At 51.5% G+C, this 17,861-nt stretch overlaps 5 protein-coding genes across 5 annotated transcripts; 3 read left to right on the top strand and 2 right to left on the bottom strand.

Annotated features, from left to right (window-relative positions):
* Positions 1-303: 303 nt before the first annotated feature.
* On the top strand, positions 304-4,307 carry J7T55_000852 (amidohydrolase; the record flags this gene model as incomplete). Its single annotated transcript, XM_053140112.1, has 8 exons — positions 304-1,620; positions 1,709-1,719; positions 2,097-2,163; positions 2,494-2,613; positions 2,683-2,697; positions 2,750-2,862; positions 2,924-4,056; positions 4,129-4,307. The coding sequence occupies 8 exons, from the start codon at positions 304-306 to the stop codon at positions 4,305-4,307; spliced, it is 2,955 nt and encodes a 984-aa protein (XP_052996504.1).
* Positions 4,308-4,752: 445 nt separating this feature from the next.
* Positions 4,753-6,776, bottom strand: J7T55_000851 (uncharacterized protein; the record flags this gene model as incomplete). The annotated part of the gene is made up of 3 exons (XM_053140111.1): positions 4,753-5,465; positions 5,591-6,205; positions 6,485-6,776. 3 exons carry the CDS (start codon positions 6,774-6,776, stop codon positions 4,753-4,755), a joined length of 1,620 nt encoding a protein of 539 aa, XP_052996503.1.
* Positions 6,777-8,238: 1,462 nt separating this feature from the next.
* Positions 8,239-11,369, bottom strand: J7T55_000850 (CFEM domain-containing protein; the record flags this gene model as incomplete). Its single annotated transcript, XM_053140110.1, has 11 exons — positions 8,239-8,573; positions 8,632-8,684; positions 8,740-9,122; positions 9,246-9,282; positions 9,466-9,553; positions 9,633-9,753; positions 9,817-9,914; positions 10,029-10,317; positions 10,519-10,839; positions 10,906-11,129; positions 11,315-11,369. The coding sequence occupies 11 exons, from the start codon at positions 11,367-11,369 to the stop codon at positions 8,239-8,241; spliced, it is 2,004 nt and encodes a 667-aa protein (XP_052996502.1).
* Positions 11,370-14,072: 2,703 nt separating this feature from the next.
* Positions 14,073-16,592, top strand: J7T55_000849 (hisactophilin c49s mutant phototropin phy3 fusion protein; the record flags this gene model as incomplete). The annotated part of the gene is made up of 4 exons (XM_053140109.1): positions 14,073-14,293; positions 14,373-15,120; positions 15,221-15,353; positions 15,454-16,592. The coding sequence occupies 4 exons, from the start codon at positions 14,073-14,075 to the stop codon at positions 16,590-16,592; spliced, it is 2,241 nt and encodes a 746-aa protein (XP_052996501.1).
* Positions 16,593-17,022: 430 nt separating this feature from the next.
* Positions 17,023-17,547, top strand: J7T55_000848 (uncharacterized protein; the record flags this gene model as incomplete). The annotated part of the gene is made up of 2 exons (XM_053140107.1): positions 17,023-17,231; positions 17,358-17,547. The coding sequence occupies 2 exons, from the start codon at positions 17,023-17,025 to the stop codon at positions 17,545-17,547; spliced, it is 399 nt and encodes a 132-aa protein (XP_052996500.1).
* Positions 17,548-17,861: the final 314 nt, after the last annotated feature.

Genomic DNA, 17,861 nt, shown 5'->3' with positions numbered 1-17,861 from the left:
CTCTGCTACCAGCCTCTACTCGCTCATTCAAGTTGCTGGCATTTTATCAGAGATGTGATACAAGATGTTCATATCACAGTCAAGGTGGGCCAAGATGCGATAAGCAGCCGGCTTCTGGCCTGAAGCGCATGCCGGAGTATGGCTGGCCATGCGGAGGGCGGAGTGCGTTGCTTTGCGGAGACTTCCGAAGATCAGCCGACGCCGATGAAGGCCGGAACTTCGTATAGAGCGCGGTTCTTCTGTTGTGTCTTGTCTCTCTCATCAAATGAACCAGACCAAGCAGCCTGACTACGCATATCGAAAATGGTCACCGAAGCGCAACTCAAGCCCTGGCTGCGGCCCAATCGGAAGAGCTACATCTTGACAAATGCCAGCATCGTCGACGTGGCCAACGGCTCAATTCGCAAGAACGCAGCGGTCAAGATCAAAGACGGCCTCATCATCTCGGTCGAAGATACCCCTGACCTCACCTCCGATGCCCAGAATGAAGGTTTCCAGGTCATCGACTGCCAGGGCAAGTTCCTGAGTCCGGGGCTCATTGATTCGCACGTCCATATCATGGCTGTCCCAGGCTTCGGCGATCTCTCCAAGGCATTTGGAAACCCCAACGATGTCTCGGTGCTCCGTCAGCCGTATGTATGCGCCCAGATGCTGTACCGTGGTTTCACTACAGTACGGGACTGTGGCGGCGCCCTTCTAGCGCTGAAGGAGGCCATCGAGGACGGTGTGTTCCCGGGTCCGCGGCTCTTCATCGCAGGTCATGCGCTCTCCCAGTCCGGAGGACACGCAGACTACCGCGGGCCTCACGACGACAGCATGTGCTGCGGCGGTACTACTACTGGCTTGGGGAGGATAGCAAATGGAATACCCGAGTGTATGCAAGCAGTCAGAGAGGAAATCCGGACTGGTGCGGACTTCATCAAGATCATGGGCTCGGGTGGGGTGTCAAGTCCGACGGACAAAATCGACCACCTCCAATTTACAGGGTCCGAGATCAGGGCTATGGTAGAGTGTGCCGCGAATGCAGGGACGTACGTTACTGCACACGCCTATACATCCCAGGCGATACGGCACTGTATTGAGAATGGAGCCAGGGGTATCGAGCACGGGAATTTCATCGACGAGTTCACGGCCAAAATGATGGCGGAGAAGGGCTGCTTCTTGACACCGACCCTCGTCACGTATGCTGAGATGGCGTCGCCCAAGTGGAAAGGGTATCTGCCTCCAGAGTCTGTCTCAAAGAACGAGGCGGTGTTGCAAGCCGGGCTGCAGGCGCTCAAGATTGCCTCAGATGCCGGGGTGACCATCTGCTACGGCACGGACCTCCTTGGGCCCCTGGGAACAGCGCAAACGTATGAATTTGCCTTGCGGTCGAGAGTCCTGTCACCATTGGCCGTGCTGCAGAGCGCTACCATCAACCCCGCTCGTCTAATCAGACGGGAAGATTCGCTGGGTCAGATTAAACCCGGTTTCGAGGCAGATATCTTGATTCTGGCGTCGAATCCGCTGGATGATATCACAGTGTTCGACGACCCCGAGAGGAATGTCCTGGCCGTATTCAAGGAGGGAAGAATACAGAAAAGCAGATTGGAAGTCGTCATTGAAGATGCTGTTGCACCAGTACGTATCAAGCCGTCGATATAGACGAAGAAGGGGCAGGCCATGCCCGACTTTGGGGATGCCGATAAGAGCAATGGAGTGCGTACAGACTGGACTTCAGTGAGTGTCACGCTTCGTGGACACAATTGATGGAAGATTAGGGGATCCTACTTATTCGATTGCCGTGAAGAAACATAAGAAATAGCAGGTCGTAAGGCACGGCGTCTTCGAAAGACTATCTAGGGCCCCACGTCTCAGCCTCCAGGCAACTGTCATGACATATCCGGCCTGCATTTGCATTTCTTATGCCGCCTTACGTGTGACTGGTGACCACAGATATCTCATATGGCTCACGAGTTGAACAATGCGACCGTGCAGTCAATACAAATAGATGTTGATGAACCTTCCCCAAATTTCGCGGAAATAACGAGATGAAAAGCAAGGCTGCCAATCACAAATCCCTGCGTCACGTCAGATGGAGCTGACGCCTCTTGCAGATACTCTAGCACTGTCATAGAAGAGGAACCCCCGCCAGAGCTGCCTCTACCCTCATCCGGCACCCTTGTCTGTGGACAGCTCTAGACCCAGGTCCACACGCCCACACGTCCGACAATCTGCTCCACATCGGCCGGCAAAGCATGCGATAGCGTCAAAGACAACCCAGGACTTATAAATCACACTTATCCTTGACGAAAGCCGTGTCATTTGAGACCTCTCAATGATATGACCACTTGATCATCGGAGGGAGCTCTAGACTTAGTCAGAATGAAACTCGATATCTTGCTTCAGCGCGTTCTGTTATCCAGTCTTCTCGCAAGATTTGTATCATGCGGGCCCACGGTCAGGATTCTTAATGGGACTCTCGAAGGGTTTCACCTTACAGCGCCAGCCCAGGATATCTTTCTCGGAATTGCATATGCACAACCACCAATCGGTAGTTTGCGCTTCAGAGAGCCGCAGTCGCTCAATGAGACATGGAAGGGTACCAAACTTGTTGTCAACTACTCGTCTGTTGTATGTGGGTGTTGTCGGCATGGTAAATGTGCCATGATCATTGATTGCAGTAGCTAACAAGTATAGCAGTGTATGCAATACACGGTGAGTAAATGATACACAGCCCAGATTTTCCTGACCTGACAAGACGTCGTAGACTGCCCCGACGTATGCACCTATGTCTGAAGATTGCCTGACACTCAACGTGATCCGACCGAGCTCTGCCGCTATGAATGGGCCCAAACTCCCAGTTGCCGTCTGGATTCATGGGTGAGAAAGGTTCTATGTGTAGACATTGAAGAGCGTCTCACAAAGTCTGACGACTATCTAGAGGCGGGCTATACAGCGGCGGTTCCGCAGATCCATCTACGAACCTCACCAACTTTGTCCACCAGTCCGAACTGGCAGGGAAACCCGTCATAGCTGTGTCTCTCAACTATCGCCTCTCAGCGTTCGGCTTCTTATGGGGCGGCGACGAAGTAGGCACTGCAAACAACGGCCTCCGTGATCAGCGCCTCGCACTCCACTGGATCCAAGAAAACACCGCGGCATTCGGTGGAGATCCAAGCAAGGTAACCATCTGGGGCGAAAGCTCCGGTGCTCTGTCTGTAGGCAAGCATCTCATTGCGTACGGCGGGCGTGAGGACGGTCTCTTCAGGGGAGCTATCCTGGAATCCGGCGGTATGGCTGAGAAGTGGCCTTACAATGTCGCCAACGCCACAGCGTACACCGAAGCTCTGTATCGAAACCTGACTGACGCAACGGGTTGTGCCACAAAAGGGAGCCCGCTCGGGTGTTTACGCAGTCTGCCGCTCGAGGATCTCTCGGCGGCATTGAACATTACCGATACACCCGTCTACCCTGGCTCTGGGCTCGGACCTTGGTTGACCGTCGTAGATGGCGACTTCCTGCAAGATGGGCCAATCGAGTCCTTGGCCGCCGGCCACTTCAACTCAAACGTCACGATCATGTACACCACTCTGACCGACGAGGCTACCGTCTTTCTGTTTGGGCCTCCCGTCAACACGGACGAAGACTTTGCGACCGCGATAGCCACGGCGGGTGCAGATGAGGAGGCAGTCACCAACATTCTCGAGCTGTACCCAAACGATAATGCCCTTGGTCTCCCAGTCGGTTACAGCCCTCCAGCGAACGACTCGACTTTCGGTTTACAGTACAAGCGCGCAGTGACCTTTTTTACAGATGCGGTCGAGACAGCGTCACGCCGGTTGACAGTTGAGGCGTGGGCTGCTGCCGGGGGTTCTGCGTACTCAGGGCGGCTGAACCTCATCCCACTGGGCACAAGCTCTGCGCTAGGAGCACATCACGCCGCTGAGCTTGCTTTTGTCTTCAACAATGTTGATGGTGCTGCATATGATGATAAACAGCTGCAAGAGGCGTCTCTGCTCATGAGTAGAATATGGGCTTCCTTCGTGACTGACCTGGACCCTAACAATCATAACTGTGAGTTGCATGTGATCCGCTAGGTCATGGCAAGGCATTCGGTGCTATTTGCTCACCAGATCTCGCGAGCAGTGCCAGGCTATCCGGTGTGGCCAGTATGGAACACAGCCAATGCCAACCGCGTAGGTACCAACTTCGTCATCGATGCAGATGGCACCAACAGCAGCCGGACACATACCGAACTCGATGATTACAGGTTAGATGGGACCAAGTATATCAACAGTATATGGCGGAATCAGCTGAACTATTGAGATATCGTGTCTGAAGACAGGGAATAATTGGTGTCTTACTCACACTCTACAGGGACCGAGGTGCTAGGAAGTTCCATGCCTGCCTGCCCGCCTGCTGCTAAAATCTCTGTGTTCGAGTGCCGGGAGGTTTTATCTGCCACAATTCTTGGAGGCGGTGTAAATAAGGGTACTGTGTAAGCATGAGGAAAGTTCTCCGTACTTTTGTTGACCGGCCAAAGAGATAAGCGTCGTGTGATTAAACCAGGCACGAGAACAAAATGAAGAAGACCTTTGGCCCACAATGATTGTCTTCTTGCTTGACCACAGACATTCCACTAAGCACTGAGAGACTGAAGGGATATTTATCTGCGTAACCACATCTTAGCCAAGAAACCACATACCACAAACAACTGGCTTAACCATGAATAACTATATCATAGGTAGATATAATGTACATATCAAGAACTCATGTATTCTTGTTGAGATCCAACTCATTCCAATAATCACCACGCAATGAAAATATCAGATTGGGACCTTTGTGATCCACTGCAATGCTATCATACAATTGAAACTCCTCTCGCCTACCACGGCCATCCATCCGGCCTGGCCGCCCCCCGCCCAGCTCACCAGCTTCGCCAGGCGCCCTCTCGAAATCGAAGTACCAGAGAGTCTTGGCAATTGCTAGCCTCATCTCAAGGTAAGCCATCGACTTGCCGGCACAAGAGCGGTCGCCAGTTGAGAATGGCACAAAAGCGCGCCTCATCGTTGCACGCGCATCTCGCTGCTCGGCTGTCTCGGGAGAACCTTGGGTGTCCCCAGATTCAGGAGCCAGCCAGCGCTCCGGTCTGAAATCGAAAGGATCGGGGAAGTATTCTTCATTATGTTGTACGGTGAATTGGCTCACGGCGACCTGCGTGCCAGGCGGGATGACGTATCCATCGACGATGAAGGGCTCGCCCGCGGCGGCTGAGGTTCGCTCCTGTTCGCGCCAGGCCGGGGCGAGAGTCGACGGCGACATGCGCATCGTCTCGTCGATGACGGCACGCAAGTACGCACAGCCGCTAAGATTTGAGCCCTGCCGGATCTCATTGCCTGAAGCGAATTTGGTCCTGATCTCGGAGGCCAGTCGAGCGTAAGCATTGGGATTCCGGGAGAGGTAGAAAAAAATGCCGCTCATGGCTGTGGAGGTGGTGAATCCACCTTCAAATAAAGAGTATAAACAAGGTCAGCGTGCCATCTACAAGTAGGGATTCACATCGAATTGAACAAGCACCAGTCTACTTAGAGATTTTCACATCACTTACCTGCAGCAATGAAGAAGACGGCCTCAGCCCAAAGGTCCTTACTGATAAGCCCCTGTTCACCAGAACTGAGATTCCCAGATGCGAGTGAGTAAAAGTCATGCTTTGCATCTTTTGGCAAGGACATGCGCGCCTTGATCATGGTCATGATCGAGCGGTAGAAGCCAATGAGGCTATGTCTGCCACTGCCCAAGTTGAAAATTTGTTCGAGAAATCGAAGTTTAGACCAGAAGAAATACAGGGTGCTGCGGTCGCTGCGGGTCTTGAGGCCTTGTATGATGACGCGGTGGGTGGGATCGGTCTGGGTGTTGAGCTGATACCCAAATGCAAGCTCGCCTACAACGTCCACTCCCAGGCGCTCACACCGCGGTGTCATGTTGACTATCTCCTTGCGGCGACTGGATTCTAATAGCTGGGCGAGAAACGAATCGATCTGCAGCTGCATTTGAGGCTCGAAGACACGCATGGAGCTCTCCGAGACGACCGGGGCAATGATACGCCGCTTCTTGCGATGCTCCTCCTTGTCGATAGTGTTGAGCAGGTTGGGGGTCCCGCGGCCACTTTGCCGTAGTTGGATATACGCCTCGCCCTTGGTTACTCTTGGGTTATTGTAGATGTCTAGGCATGTTAGCATGTGCATCAGCCACCGAAGAGCTTGATATGCGCCCTGGGGTGCGATCCACATTGAATAGCCGACACGCTGTTGAATATAAGACGATTGGGCGCCAACCTCACAACACGGCCTGTTTTTCCTGGTTAGTTCCGGATTCCGTGATCGGCGATGGCGATTCTGGGGGAGGCTTGAGCACAATGCCGCGTGCCAGGGAAATGAGGAAGCATGATGAACCTTCTTTGACTGGCAAGAAAGGCAGTGCTCGGGACAAAATCTCTTCTTACCGTATTTTTTGTGAAGCTCAAGCGATGCCAAGTGAAGACGTCGCCGCCAGACATGCGCAGCCCCATAGCCGCTTGTGAGCTTGGCCGCCAACGGCCCTGGGAAATTCCTCAGGGGGTGAAATAGAACCTGGTACGCTGCGAAGCTCACGACGAGAATGGACTGAAGTAGACAATTGGATAGGTCAGTGACAGGTAAGTGATTAGACACGGGTGGTATGCGCACCAAGGGCAGCAATAGGCGAGGAATTTGGGAGGTCGCTGCGAGGACTGTGTCATTTATGCGTGAAGACATTGCAGAAGGTGAGTCTTTCTCTGCGAACAAATCCACGGGAGCAGACGAGACTTATGGCCGGCGAAGATACCCTGGGATTTGCAAGTCACGGATTGTTGAGCAGTCCTGGAGATGATCAAATTCGGGGGGACTGGGGCAAGATTGCGAGATGCTGACATGAGGGGGTTGCAACCAGTAAGCAAGGCACTAAACAGACGCCAGACCTTCAGCTGCATCTCACAACTTACCCAGGTAGTGCTCTTCCTGTAATCGCATGTCTCACCTAGTGCGAATAGGCCATATTCACGTGTTTGTCTGAAGTTGAGTTTTATTTTAGCTGACCCAGCCGACACCTAGATTGACGTCTGAAGCTGAGAGTCACTGGCAGAGGCTAGAACATCGTGCTGTGTACGACTCGTAACTCTTTGTATTTTAAATGGTCATCAGGATGGTTCGTAGATTTCGATAGTAAACGTGGCTCTTCATTCGTCACATTGCTCGCTTATTTGGGCTCGTTGTTGTGTTGCTACATTTCAGTACACTATGAGATCCCGTTCGTCATTTTCACCGTCTGTTGGTGCTTGGTTTAACAAGCGTTGCATCGATGGAATTCACAGTGCCAGTGCTATTAGCAACTTAATCGGGCCAATTCTTGGAAGTATTCTCATTGCTCCCGGAGCTCTCTGCCCATCAATCTTCCCACCGCATTCCACGATGATGAAACATCGATTTTTATTGTCAACGCCGTGGCGTCACTGCAAGCTTTGAGTTGGATCATTGCGTTATACCTCCGGGAGACCCATACAGAAGCGGCCACTGCCTCAGACAAAGTTTGAACATTGGTCAAGTTATTATGGATTCATCAGGGTTGGACTGAACAAATATGGTACAAACTCACGACTTCACTCGAGACCGAGCTAATGAAGAGGATGCGGATGGTCATAGCTTAGGTGAGGACCGATCAACGGATCCGGAGCAATGCCATGGGCTAGAGAACATGAATGCCGATAAGGACGACAACTTCCAAAAGGGACTACTCCAAAGCAGGTTTTCATCCCCCGAGTGATCTTCCGAATTTCAGCGGTGTCATTCATTGCCTTTTACAAAATCATCACATACGGTATTAAGAAGGCACTTTGTAGTGCGTTCTCTTACTGTATGGAGAATGAACCTCCTCATCAGGGTATACTGGTCAGGTAAGATCCGAATGTTTAAATCCCTTGCGAGCTAGAGATTCTCCAACCATTGCTAATGGTACTTGGGTCAGTCCATGCAAGCATTACACTAGACGAGGGAATAATCTTAACATCCTTGATCGGCAGATCAGCGAATTTCATTTATTTTTGATATTCGTGTCTGAACAGCCACTCGTCCTCATTAATCACTAACTTCGCAAATCATTTGCACGCAGTGCTTAGAGGGTTTTGTGCAATATCTCTACTTTCCTTCACTCGCATCAATTGATATCCCTCTACAGACCGAGTTAATGAATTGTCACCTGTCTACTAGTTCTCAATTCATTCCTGTCCGGGTTCCAGTCGTCGTCCTTTCTAGCATTTGGATCCAGCACACTGCTCGTGACCTGGGTTTCTTGTGTCTTGCTAATCACAAGCCTCGACGACGCAGTCGTGCTACCGCCCTTAGTACTTTTGTACCTAGAAGACATGGCGGTGCTATATCCCTTGATGGTGGGCAAGATCTTTTTATCCGTGAGCTGTCGTATGGCTGGAAGACAGGCGATGACGAAGCAGCAAGTGAGTTCAATGTATACCGCATAATATGTGGCCCAAGTAAGCGATGGGAATGTGGTTTTGTGAGCTAAAGGGTGCATTAGATTAATGGCGTGCACAGCCCCAAAACCCAAACAGACCCTCACCTTTGTCTGACAGTCGCCATACGATGAATCGGAAAAGTGCGCAGCAGAACGTACTAAAGGACACAATTTTAGAGACAATTCCCGTGAGCCAAGCGGCGAAAGACTTACAAGAATCCCGTTGCAAACACAGCGATCACACTCATCTTCTTCGTAACTTTCATCTGCAACTTCCATATCAGGAACGCCGCCACACCAACCAGCCAAAGATCCAGTGCCGCGTTCAGGGCAGAATAGGCCCCGGAGCCATCCCACACGTCGTTGTAGGTACATTCGGGGCCTTGATTGAAGGTCCACTCGCAGTAGAGAGGCTGGGACACGAAAAACTGGGCGATGAAGTACGACAAGGCGAGGAGAATATTAAAAATGTGCGTTCCGCAGAGGACTCTTTTCACCTTTGGGCCCTCGAAAATTCGTTGGTAGAAGAAAATGATGGACATCTTGGTGACGGCCAGTGTGATGGCGTACAATTCAGCACGAGCGAAATTAATCTTCTAGAATACCGGTAGTTTCTCGAATTCCATATCCCAGAAGTGAATGTAGCATCCATAGACTCCCTCTGCCTAACAGGTCAGTGGCTGAGTGCAGGAGGCCTCATGACCCAAGGAGAAGCTTACCGAGAACACATAGGACAAATTGTGCGATGAGAAGAACCTGGCCCTTTTGTTAGCAACGCTCCGATTGAACTTTTGACTTATTCTTTAAAGATTAACTTCAGGAGAATGTGGAGAACTAACGTAGGCGGCGACACAAGACGTGTCGTCCTGATACCATTTACCCAAACCAAATAACCTTGTCGCTATTCGTGGGATAAATACTAAAGTCTGTATTACGAACACGATTATAGCTGTGAGTGTGTACTCGGGATCAACGGTCGAAATTGGACGTGGAAGGTCGCATCTGTCGTGGAGACGACGCCAGTTTACTGCCCAAGATGCATTTTCAGTCATCAGAAATTCGGCGAACTTTGATGAAACAAGGAATAGAAAGTGGGGTGCACTCACCGTAATAGTCTGATGCGAGAAGGCACTCATTGAACATGCAGCTCACGAGGTCATCGAAGCTCGTGTCGCATGCACATTCGGTGGGCTCGGTAGAATTACAAACTGATTCGTAGCAGCCGATCTGAGAATGCTATGTCAGTCCACTGAAATCCTGTACCGTAATGTTAGCCGTGCTTCTACTTACACCACATTCGGTAGTGGTCAAGTTGCTGATGTCTCTGGAGACCACAGGGTGAAGAAGGAGGAATATAGCGGCCAAAGCCGCAAATTTCCTGGAGAATTCTGACATAACGGGAAGCCGAGTATCCGATTGGGGTTTCTAGGAGCGAAGCGGTCGCGCTTCGGACGTGCCACAGGACGAGAAGAGAGTCGGACCAGTCAAGAAATAGCCCTCACGTATATGTGCTCTCAGACGCCCAAACAGCTCGCCTGACTGCAATTCGACAAGCCGTCTGGGAACGGTACTTGTGCATTTCCAGTTTGTGTTACCGATCTCTAACGGAGTACCCAGCGACGGAACGGCACCAAGAAAGACGTATCCGGAAGTTTTCTTACAGAAAGCCGTGCTGGTAGACTCGAAGCGGTATCTTGGCTCATATGCCAGTACTTCTTCATTGTTAGGGTCCCACGCATGGCGACTACGGCGAATGATATTCGTTGTGGCGTTGGCAAGGGAAGAGTGAACCTATGAGGACTCGGTCTGGGCAGCAGTTGCGGATGTCAGCCGCGATTGAAATGTTGCAAATTTTGCACGTTGAAACTAAACTTAATTTCAGTACTAAATTCACCCAGATGGAGACGAATATCAAGTATTGCAAATATACGGCGCTTTGCCCACAAACTGTTCCCTATCGATCTCCTCGATAACCCACTGCGCAATACTGACCCTGCTGATGCCAAGTCCGTCCTGTCCGGAATCAGTGTACGTCGCGGTAACGGGCTTGGCGGGACCATTGTTCAGCCACCCGACGCGGAACAATGTCCACCTCAGCGTGTCCGTGGGAATCGCGGTGACGGTCTCGCCGATGCCCCTCATCTCAGCGGAGGCGCTGCCGGCGAGTAGCTTGACCAGCATCACCGAGGCGGACCACTTGAACGCACCCTTGTCCTGGGGGTCTGGGTATGAGGGAGTGGATAATATGAGTGCGCGCTTGATGCAATTCTGGGTGACCAGGGGCAGGAAGTCCTTGTAGAAGGCCGCAGGGGGCTATGTGAGTAGATGTTAGTTTTGATATGCAGGACTTCAGGAAGGGCTCTATAGATTCCTGCTCACCGCCCCCTTAGGCACTTTGACCGGTCCGGCGAATATGGCAAGCACGTCAGCGCCAGACTTTAGCGCTTGGTCCCTGACCTTTGGATCGGTGAATTGGCCCTCAACGATAGTCACTTCTGGCGAGTCCTTGATGTTGGCAGGTAGCTTGCTTGGTGTGCGTGCAAAGACGACTAGGGAATGGCCGGCTTTGAGAGCTTGATTGCAAAACTCCACACCGGTTGCACCTGCTCATGAGACGAGGCACTTGAGTCAGTAAATATCTTGTCGTGTTCCACAGTTGCATGATTAACCTGTTGCACCAAGTACGAGAATGGTCCTCTTCGACATATTAGATAATGTACTTGTGAAATCGATGTTCGTAAGTGTGAAATGTTAGTTCAGGGCTTGTTGCGGCTTCAACTCTCCATACACTTGTAGTGATGCTCGAGCGCATCTCCGTGGCCAGGAACTTTCAAATGTATCATGATAGCCCGAGATAGCGAAGGATATAGCCATGATCTTGGACTTGGTCTAAATACTCTCAGCAAGTCAGCCTGCGTAGTTTTGGCCAGTCAGGCACGCTTCCCGGTCTCTCCGCTCGAGTTTGCGGAGGAATTACAAAGCACCACCACCATTAGGTTACTTGGCCGGACTCAACACAAACCCCGACATACTACCCTATAATGGGTCACTATAAGCTGGCAGACAGGCCAGCCGTCACTGAGATCTCATTCGTTACTCGTAAGATTCAGATGGCCTCTTTGCCTGTGTGATTGGAGCCAGAGTCGATGATTAAATTTGTATGCAGGACATATATTCAGGAATCGAGAGCGTTCGCATTCAACTCATGAGAAGCGGGTTGGAGGAAAGTCTGAAGTTTTTATTTAAAGAAGAAAATTGCTTACAATAATAATTCTTTTACTTTCAAGTTTTGTATTTAATCACTCTTATTTATATATTATTTGAAAATGGCTCCAATTAGTTGCTCATACTGGCCAATGCTTATGCATTATGTTGAAATTGCGAGGGTTGTTTGCTGAGAATTTCAGAGGCGTGATTTGTTTCCTGTTCGTTACTGTACGCTCTAATTAGCTTCGTACCAGTGATGATGCGAGGCTTGTTTGGCACGATTGCACTGGCAGTGACATGGCAAAGGCTAGAAAAAAATGCGAAGAGCCCTTGTGCCAAATGTACCAGAGCCGATATGATGTACAACCTTTGGCTCGAGGATCCATAGTGCCCACTTATCAACCTCCGATGTTACACGTATCTTGAACAAAGGCAAAGCCACGCCCAACATTCTTTTCCCAAATCTTCTGGGCTAACATTTGTGGATGGTTATGGTACAAGCGGGCCGTACCGGGGCTGTTTGTCTGTCTGTACTCATTCCCAGGTTTGCATCAAGGCGGGCTTCCAGCCTTAACAGGAGATGCTGGGGCAGCCTGGAAATGTAACGTGGTCAATGCTGGAGTCATGGAAAGGTGCAGGGGCTCACCAAGTACAGCCCGACTTGATCTCCGGAAAATCAAGCAGAGAATCAAGAGAACAATTGTTGCAGCAGCTCGGAGACGCTGTTGCTATGATGGGAGATCAGCGAGGCCGTCCAGAGCGGAATTGAACTCACAAATGCCGACATTACTTGATCACCGCAGCGATGCGGCAGAGGCATGGGAAAGACGAGACTGATCCGAACTGGTGTCAGACTCGGCAGCTCCTGTCGATCTTGGCTGGCCAGGTTGGTTTCTTCGGGAAGTGTAGGCCGAAGCTGTTCCACTGACCGAGAGATCCGATCTCGAAGTCTGAGCTCCGATCCGTAGGCAATTGTGAGATATGATGAGATCGAGGGAGTATTCGGGTGTTGTTTCTCGGAGCGATAACCGGAAAAGACACCATATATGTCAAGATGTGACTGTATGAAGCATGCACGAGGTAGGATTTGAGTTTATAGGTAGCATGCGAGGCATGATACCTTGCATGCTGCACAGGACTGCACACCGAACTGCCCTGTACAGCTACGATGGATCGAAGACTAGACCATGCGAAGCCTAGTTTCGGGCGCGAGTCACGTTGGGTGCCGATGGCTCGCTAATGTACATCGTAGGCATGTGTTATTGACTCCGGATTTCCCGAGCCTAATCTCGGGCCACTCACCGCGCCACGCCACGCTGAAGAACCTCTGTAACCAGGTTCCCGGAACTAGAAGGGACAAACATAAAGAAGTTAAACGGATTGCGAGCTTGCCCACGCGCTTTTCGAGACGAATGCAACCTTACCGTAACCTCAGCTCTACACTTCCTGCTGAATAGACTTTTGCGCAGAAACAGACCAAGACAACACTTCTTTCCTTTTTCTCGAATTTTCCCTCCTAACTTCCACTCCCCTTTCAATCTATGTCGGTCTGTGGGTCATTGCTATCGTAGTAGCGTCGAGCTTCTCGCTCATGGCGAGGCGTCCCCTCAGGGTCTACCTCAGCGCGCGTATACTACAACCCAACTCCTCAACTTCAAACATTAAAACGTTTGTGCTAAGGAACTCGGCAGTTGCTGTCGAAGTTTGGACGACTAGTTTGGACTTAGTTCACGTCACACACGTGGTATATAGTCGTACACGTATAGGCGGCTTCAGACGTAATTCTAACCAGAACTCAGACTGCTGGCTGGATTGATTGACGTGATATTTCTTGTCACCATCGTAACTAGTGTAGTTTGCCAGCTACGTGGGACTATACCAGCCTGGTATCGTCGTAGGGCCGTCATGAAACGGAGGTCCTTCAGGAACACTGTCAGCGACACTACATCCGCAGCATCCCGTCACTACTAAATCGTCACCTGCGCTGTAGCCGGAGTGGCTGAACCAGCCTCAAATAGTCAGGCAATTTGACACTAAGTTCGGAAAGAAATGTGGCATTCTCGGCGCCTCAATGGGCCGCTCCTCGGTTGACAGGGCAAGGTTGCGGCCAGCGGTGGGCCGTTGGATTGCCTGCGTCCGGCTACTGCAAGGTCGCGCGCGCAAGGGCAAGGAGTCGCGAATGCAACTGCTATATCTGCACGTGAATATAGGATTCGTATCGTCCGGGGCATTCCACTTAGATTAAGCCACGGCATCTCCTCACGTCGAGGCAGACAAGATGATTCTACAACGCTTAGAAGAGCCCTCTCCGAATATATATTCACTGTAAACCCTTCGTGATGCCCAGTAGCCCCTCTTCTTCCACCTCCTCGCGTACCTACTCCCTGCACGCAGATGCTGGGGAAGCCGACATTCCAGATATACCTCTCCTGAAATCACCCAGGGGGATGTCGGTGCTCAATAAGATCCTGGCCGGAAAATACGACTTTATGGCTCCTCACCGAAAGGCACCCGAGCATGAGCGACTCAGTGGGGATGTCTCCAGACCAGAAATAACAAGGTAAGTTGCTCGAGTTCCAGTCTTCCCTTCCCCAGCTCCCAACCCATCTCCATCTTTGACAGTCACAACACCTCAGCAGCATCACTACTGAATATCCCAACGGAGCACTTGTGCTGACCTGCGCATCTCTGTCTATGTATAGCCTTCCTGATGTGCCAGAGAGCATTGAGTCTCCTGTCCCAAAGAGACACGATCGATCTGTGTCGGGAGGGGCTCGCTCTTTCTCTCCCAACGTACGAAGCAAGCGTTCAGCAATGTCGCTTCGTTCTACCGAATCGTCATATCAGACGCGGATTACCACCCCCAGCCCACCACCTCCGGAATTCACACTACCTGCACTGCAGGCCACAAGTGCTGAACATTCCGATGGTCTGGAGCCTCTTTGCGAAGAGGAAATAGAGCCTGGCAGCTTCGACCTCGTTTCACCCGAGACTGAAGGCCCGGGTCTGTACTCGCTTGAAGAACGATCCGAGTTCCTGTTCTCGCCGCAACATTTGAGGATAATATTTGATAACTTCACGCTCTTCCAGCGCTTCTCCACTTTTATGAGCACCCATCGACCAAAGTCCGTTCCTCTTTTGGTTTACTACCTAGACACCGTCAAGGCACTCGCGGCTTTCAAGTACGCCAATGCCATTAGTGAGGCACTGGAGCCCCTGGACGCGTACGATTTCACGCGAGACACCACTGCCGTGCCAAGGACGGTGAACGACTGCCTGGAGAAGAAAGCCAATGCCGCCTTTGAGCTGCTGGCCCAAGAGGAACTGCCGGCCTTCATCACAAATGCATGGATGCAGTTCGTCGAGGTTTCCATACGGAGGCGTATTGTGGGTTCCATGCCTGCTCACCTAAGAGAGTATGTTCTTTTCATAGCCGCGCCCGATTCTCGCTGTCGTTTGAGCAGAGCTTGCGCTGCGAATTGTGCAGTTCCGCCCCCAGGATTGGATGATCGCTAAATGCGTGGATTTGCCCATATCTAGTATGTCGGAAGGTCTGGCCGAAACTTTCTGCCTCACCGATCCCTCGCGCCGCGAAAATCCCATAATATTCGCTTCTGAGGGTATGTATCGCGTCGCTCGCACTGCCGTACCAATAGAAAGAATCCTGGGAAGACCAAAGTAAATAGCACGGAATCACTGACGCCCAGTGACCCAACGCAGAATTCCATAGGACCACACAGTATGGCACCAAATACGTTATAGGCCGGAACTGCCGCTTCCTTCAGGGGCCTAAGACGAATCCCTTTAGCGTTAAGCGTATAAGGGAAAAGCTCGAGGCAGGTAAGGAGCACTACGAGACATTTCTTAATTATAGAAGAGATGGGTCTCCGTTCATGAACCTGCTCATGTGCACCCCTTTGATGGACTCCAGGGGCAGGGTGCGATATTTCCTCGGTGCCCAAGTAGATGTATCAGGGCTGGCCAAGGAGTGTGCTGGGCTGGATTATTTGAAGCATTATTTCGAGAGCCAATACGAAGGTGACAACGACGAACAAAAGCAGGGCTCAGCCGAGTCTCCAGGGGCGAAGGACTTCGAGCAGGAATCCAAGGATGAGTTCCAGGAGCTGAGCGAAATGTTCAATTTGGAAGAACTCAGCACTGTTCGCAAGCACGGAGGAACGATGTATCGGCCTCTACAGGACCAGGAGCAGACAAACAGGTCGAACTGGCACAAGGAACGGGTCGTGATCGAGTCTGACTCGGACGGCGGCCTCAGTGGCGACGGAGATGGCGGCGACAGGAACAGCACGGACGCCATCAAGAGCCCTGATCCGTTCAAGGCCCTTCCGGGACTCCCGGGACAAGACGAGGTTAACCTGCCACTTCGCTCTAGACCCTCGACCCCGGCCGATCAGCAGCTGCTTAACAAGGGCGGCCACATGCCAGGCGTGTACAAAAACTACCTACTGGTGCGGCCATACCCTAGCCTCCGAATCCTGTTCGCATCGCCGTCACTGCGCATCCCTGGGATACTGCAGTCCAATATCATGGATCGAATTGGAGGTTCCGGCCGCGTTCGAGACCAAGTCCAGCAAGCACTAGCCGAAGGACGAGACGTCACAGCCAAGATCCGCTGGATCTCCAGCCGTCGGCGGAATGTAGACTATGGCCGGCCAAGATGGATTCATGCTACCCCTTTACTTGGTAAAAGCGGCGGAGTGGGGGTGTGGATGGTGATCATAGTCGATGAGGAAGAAGAGGACGTAATGAAGAAGTCAACAAAACAGCAAGTGAAGCAGAGGCGATTCGGGCTCTCCGCACCGCCACCGGAGATCGACACAACAAGGACAACGGCATGAGAAGAGATCAGTGGCATCATGTGAAGCGAACCAGACGCGTAATATTGGTATCAGGATGGGTCTTGAATTGCTGGTTAGGCGCTGCGGAAAATGCTGCGGCGATTGCTGTTCGTCGTATCAAAACCATTCGGTGGTCTGTACTCAATACAGTGCATTGTGATTAACAAAGTGATATTCTTTTTGTCCGTCTTATCGAAGCTATCTAGTATCAGATTAGCGCTGGGAAAGGTCTCACGCTTAAAACCATCCCTGCGAACTACAGGAACAACACCAGCGTGCCTCCGGGCATGTGGGGCCGCCTCTGACCAACAAGTGCTGACGACGATGAATCCTCCGTGTCCATATTCCTTTTCCCAAAAGAGATCCCTCCCACAGCGAATCCTCTCCTTCCATCCACTCAAGCTCCAACGGAATACAACCATCGATAGTCATGTCCGAATACACATCCACACGCGACGGCTTCCAGCGCGCTATGGAATGGAGCTTGACCGGCCCGCCCAATGAAACAAAGCTGTACACGGAGGCTCTGTCAACACCCGACTTCTTCCAAATCATGAACGGCCAGCGCATCTCATATGACGCCTACGTAAAGGGAATCGAGGAATGGCGCGCCAAGGTCAGCGCGTACAAGCCCGAGGTGTAAGTTTCTCCTCTCCCGCTACCCAAAGTAAAATACTCACGAGCACCCTCGCGCATATCAAATCCATCCAGCTGGAATAGGTGTCAGCTGCTGGGCTATGCTACAACAATACTGAAATTCTGCAGTCAGGAGTTTCTCCGCGATGGTGACCAGCTGGCGGCGCGCATGACGGGCACCATCACCGTTGACGGGGTCGCCACTGAGTTTGAGAGCTTCATGTTTGCTAAGGTGGATGGGAGCGGCAGGATGGAATGGTTGAAGGAGAGATCCGTCTGGGGCCCTGCGGGCGGGAAGCCCGAGCATGGCGTTAATTAGGGGAGAGGGTTGTGACTGGGACTCATACTAGGCGGCAGTACGCGCGTAACTGGATAGTAAGTGTGACATGGTGAACTTCTGAATGCTGCTTTTGTGTTACAAAATATTTCAATTATGGATGCATATTTGCTAATGATCTATATCCGTTTTGTGGTCCTGGATGAATGTCTGTAATCAGCACTCTAGCCTCCGTCATGGGATATTTTCCAATGTGAATACATCGCACATCAGGTCATAGATGCGAGTCTGCTACCGGGCCTTGGTGCAAGATGAGCTCTCAAGTATAAACCTATTCTTACCAAATTACCAGTGCG

Source organism: Diaporthe amygdali (genome assembly GCF_026229845.1).
Source record: "Diaporthe amygdali strain CAA958 chromosome Unknown NODE_6_length_1560011_cov_65_102424, whole genome shotgun sequence".
NCBI classification, from domain to species: Eukaryota; Fungi; Ascomycota; class Sordariomycetes; order Diaporthales; family Diaporthaceae; genus Diaporthe; species Diaporthe amygdali.
Note: the sequence above shows the minus strand (reverse complement) of the source record. Positions and strands in the feature narration are given on the sequence as shown.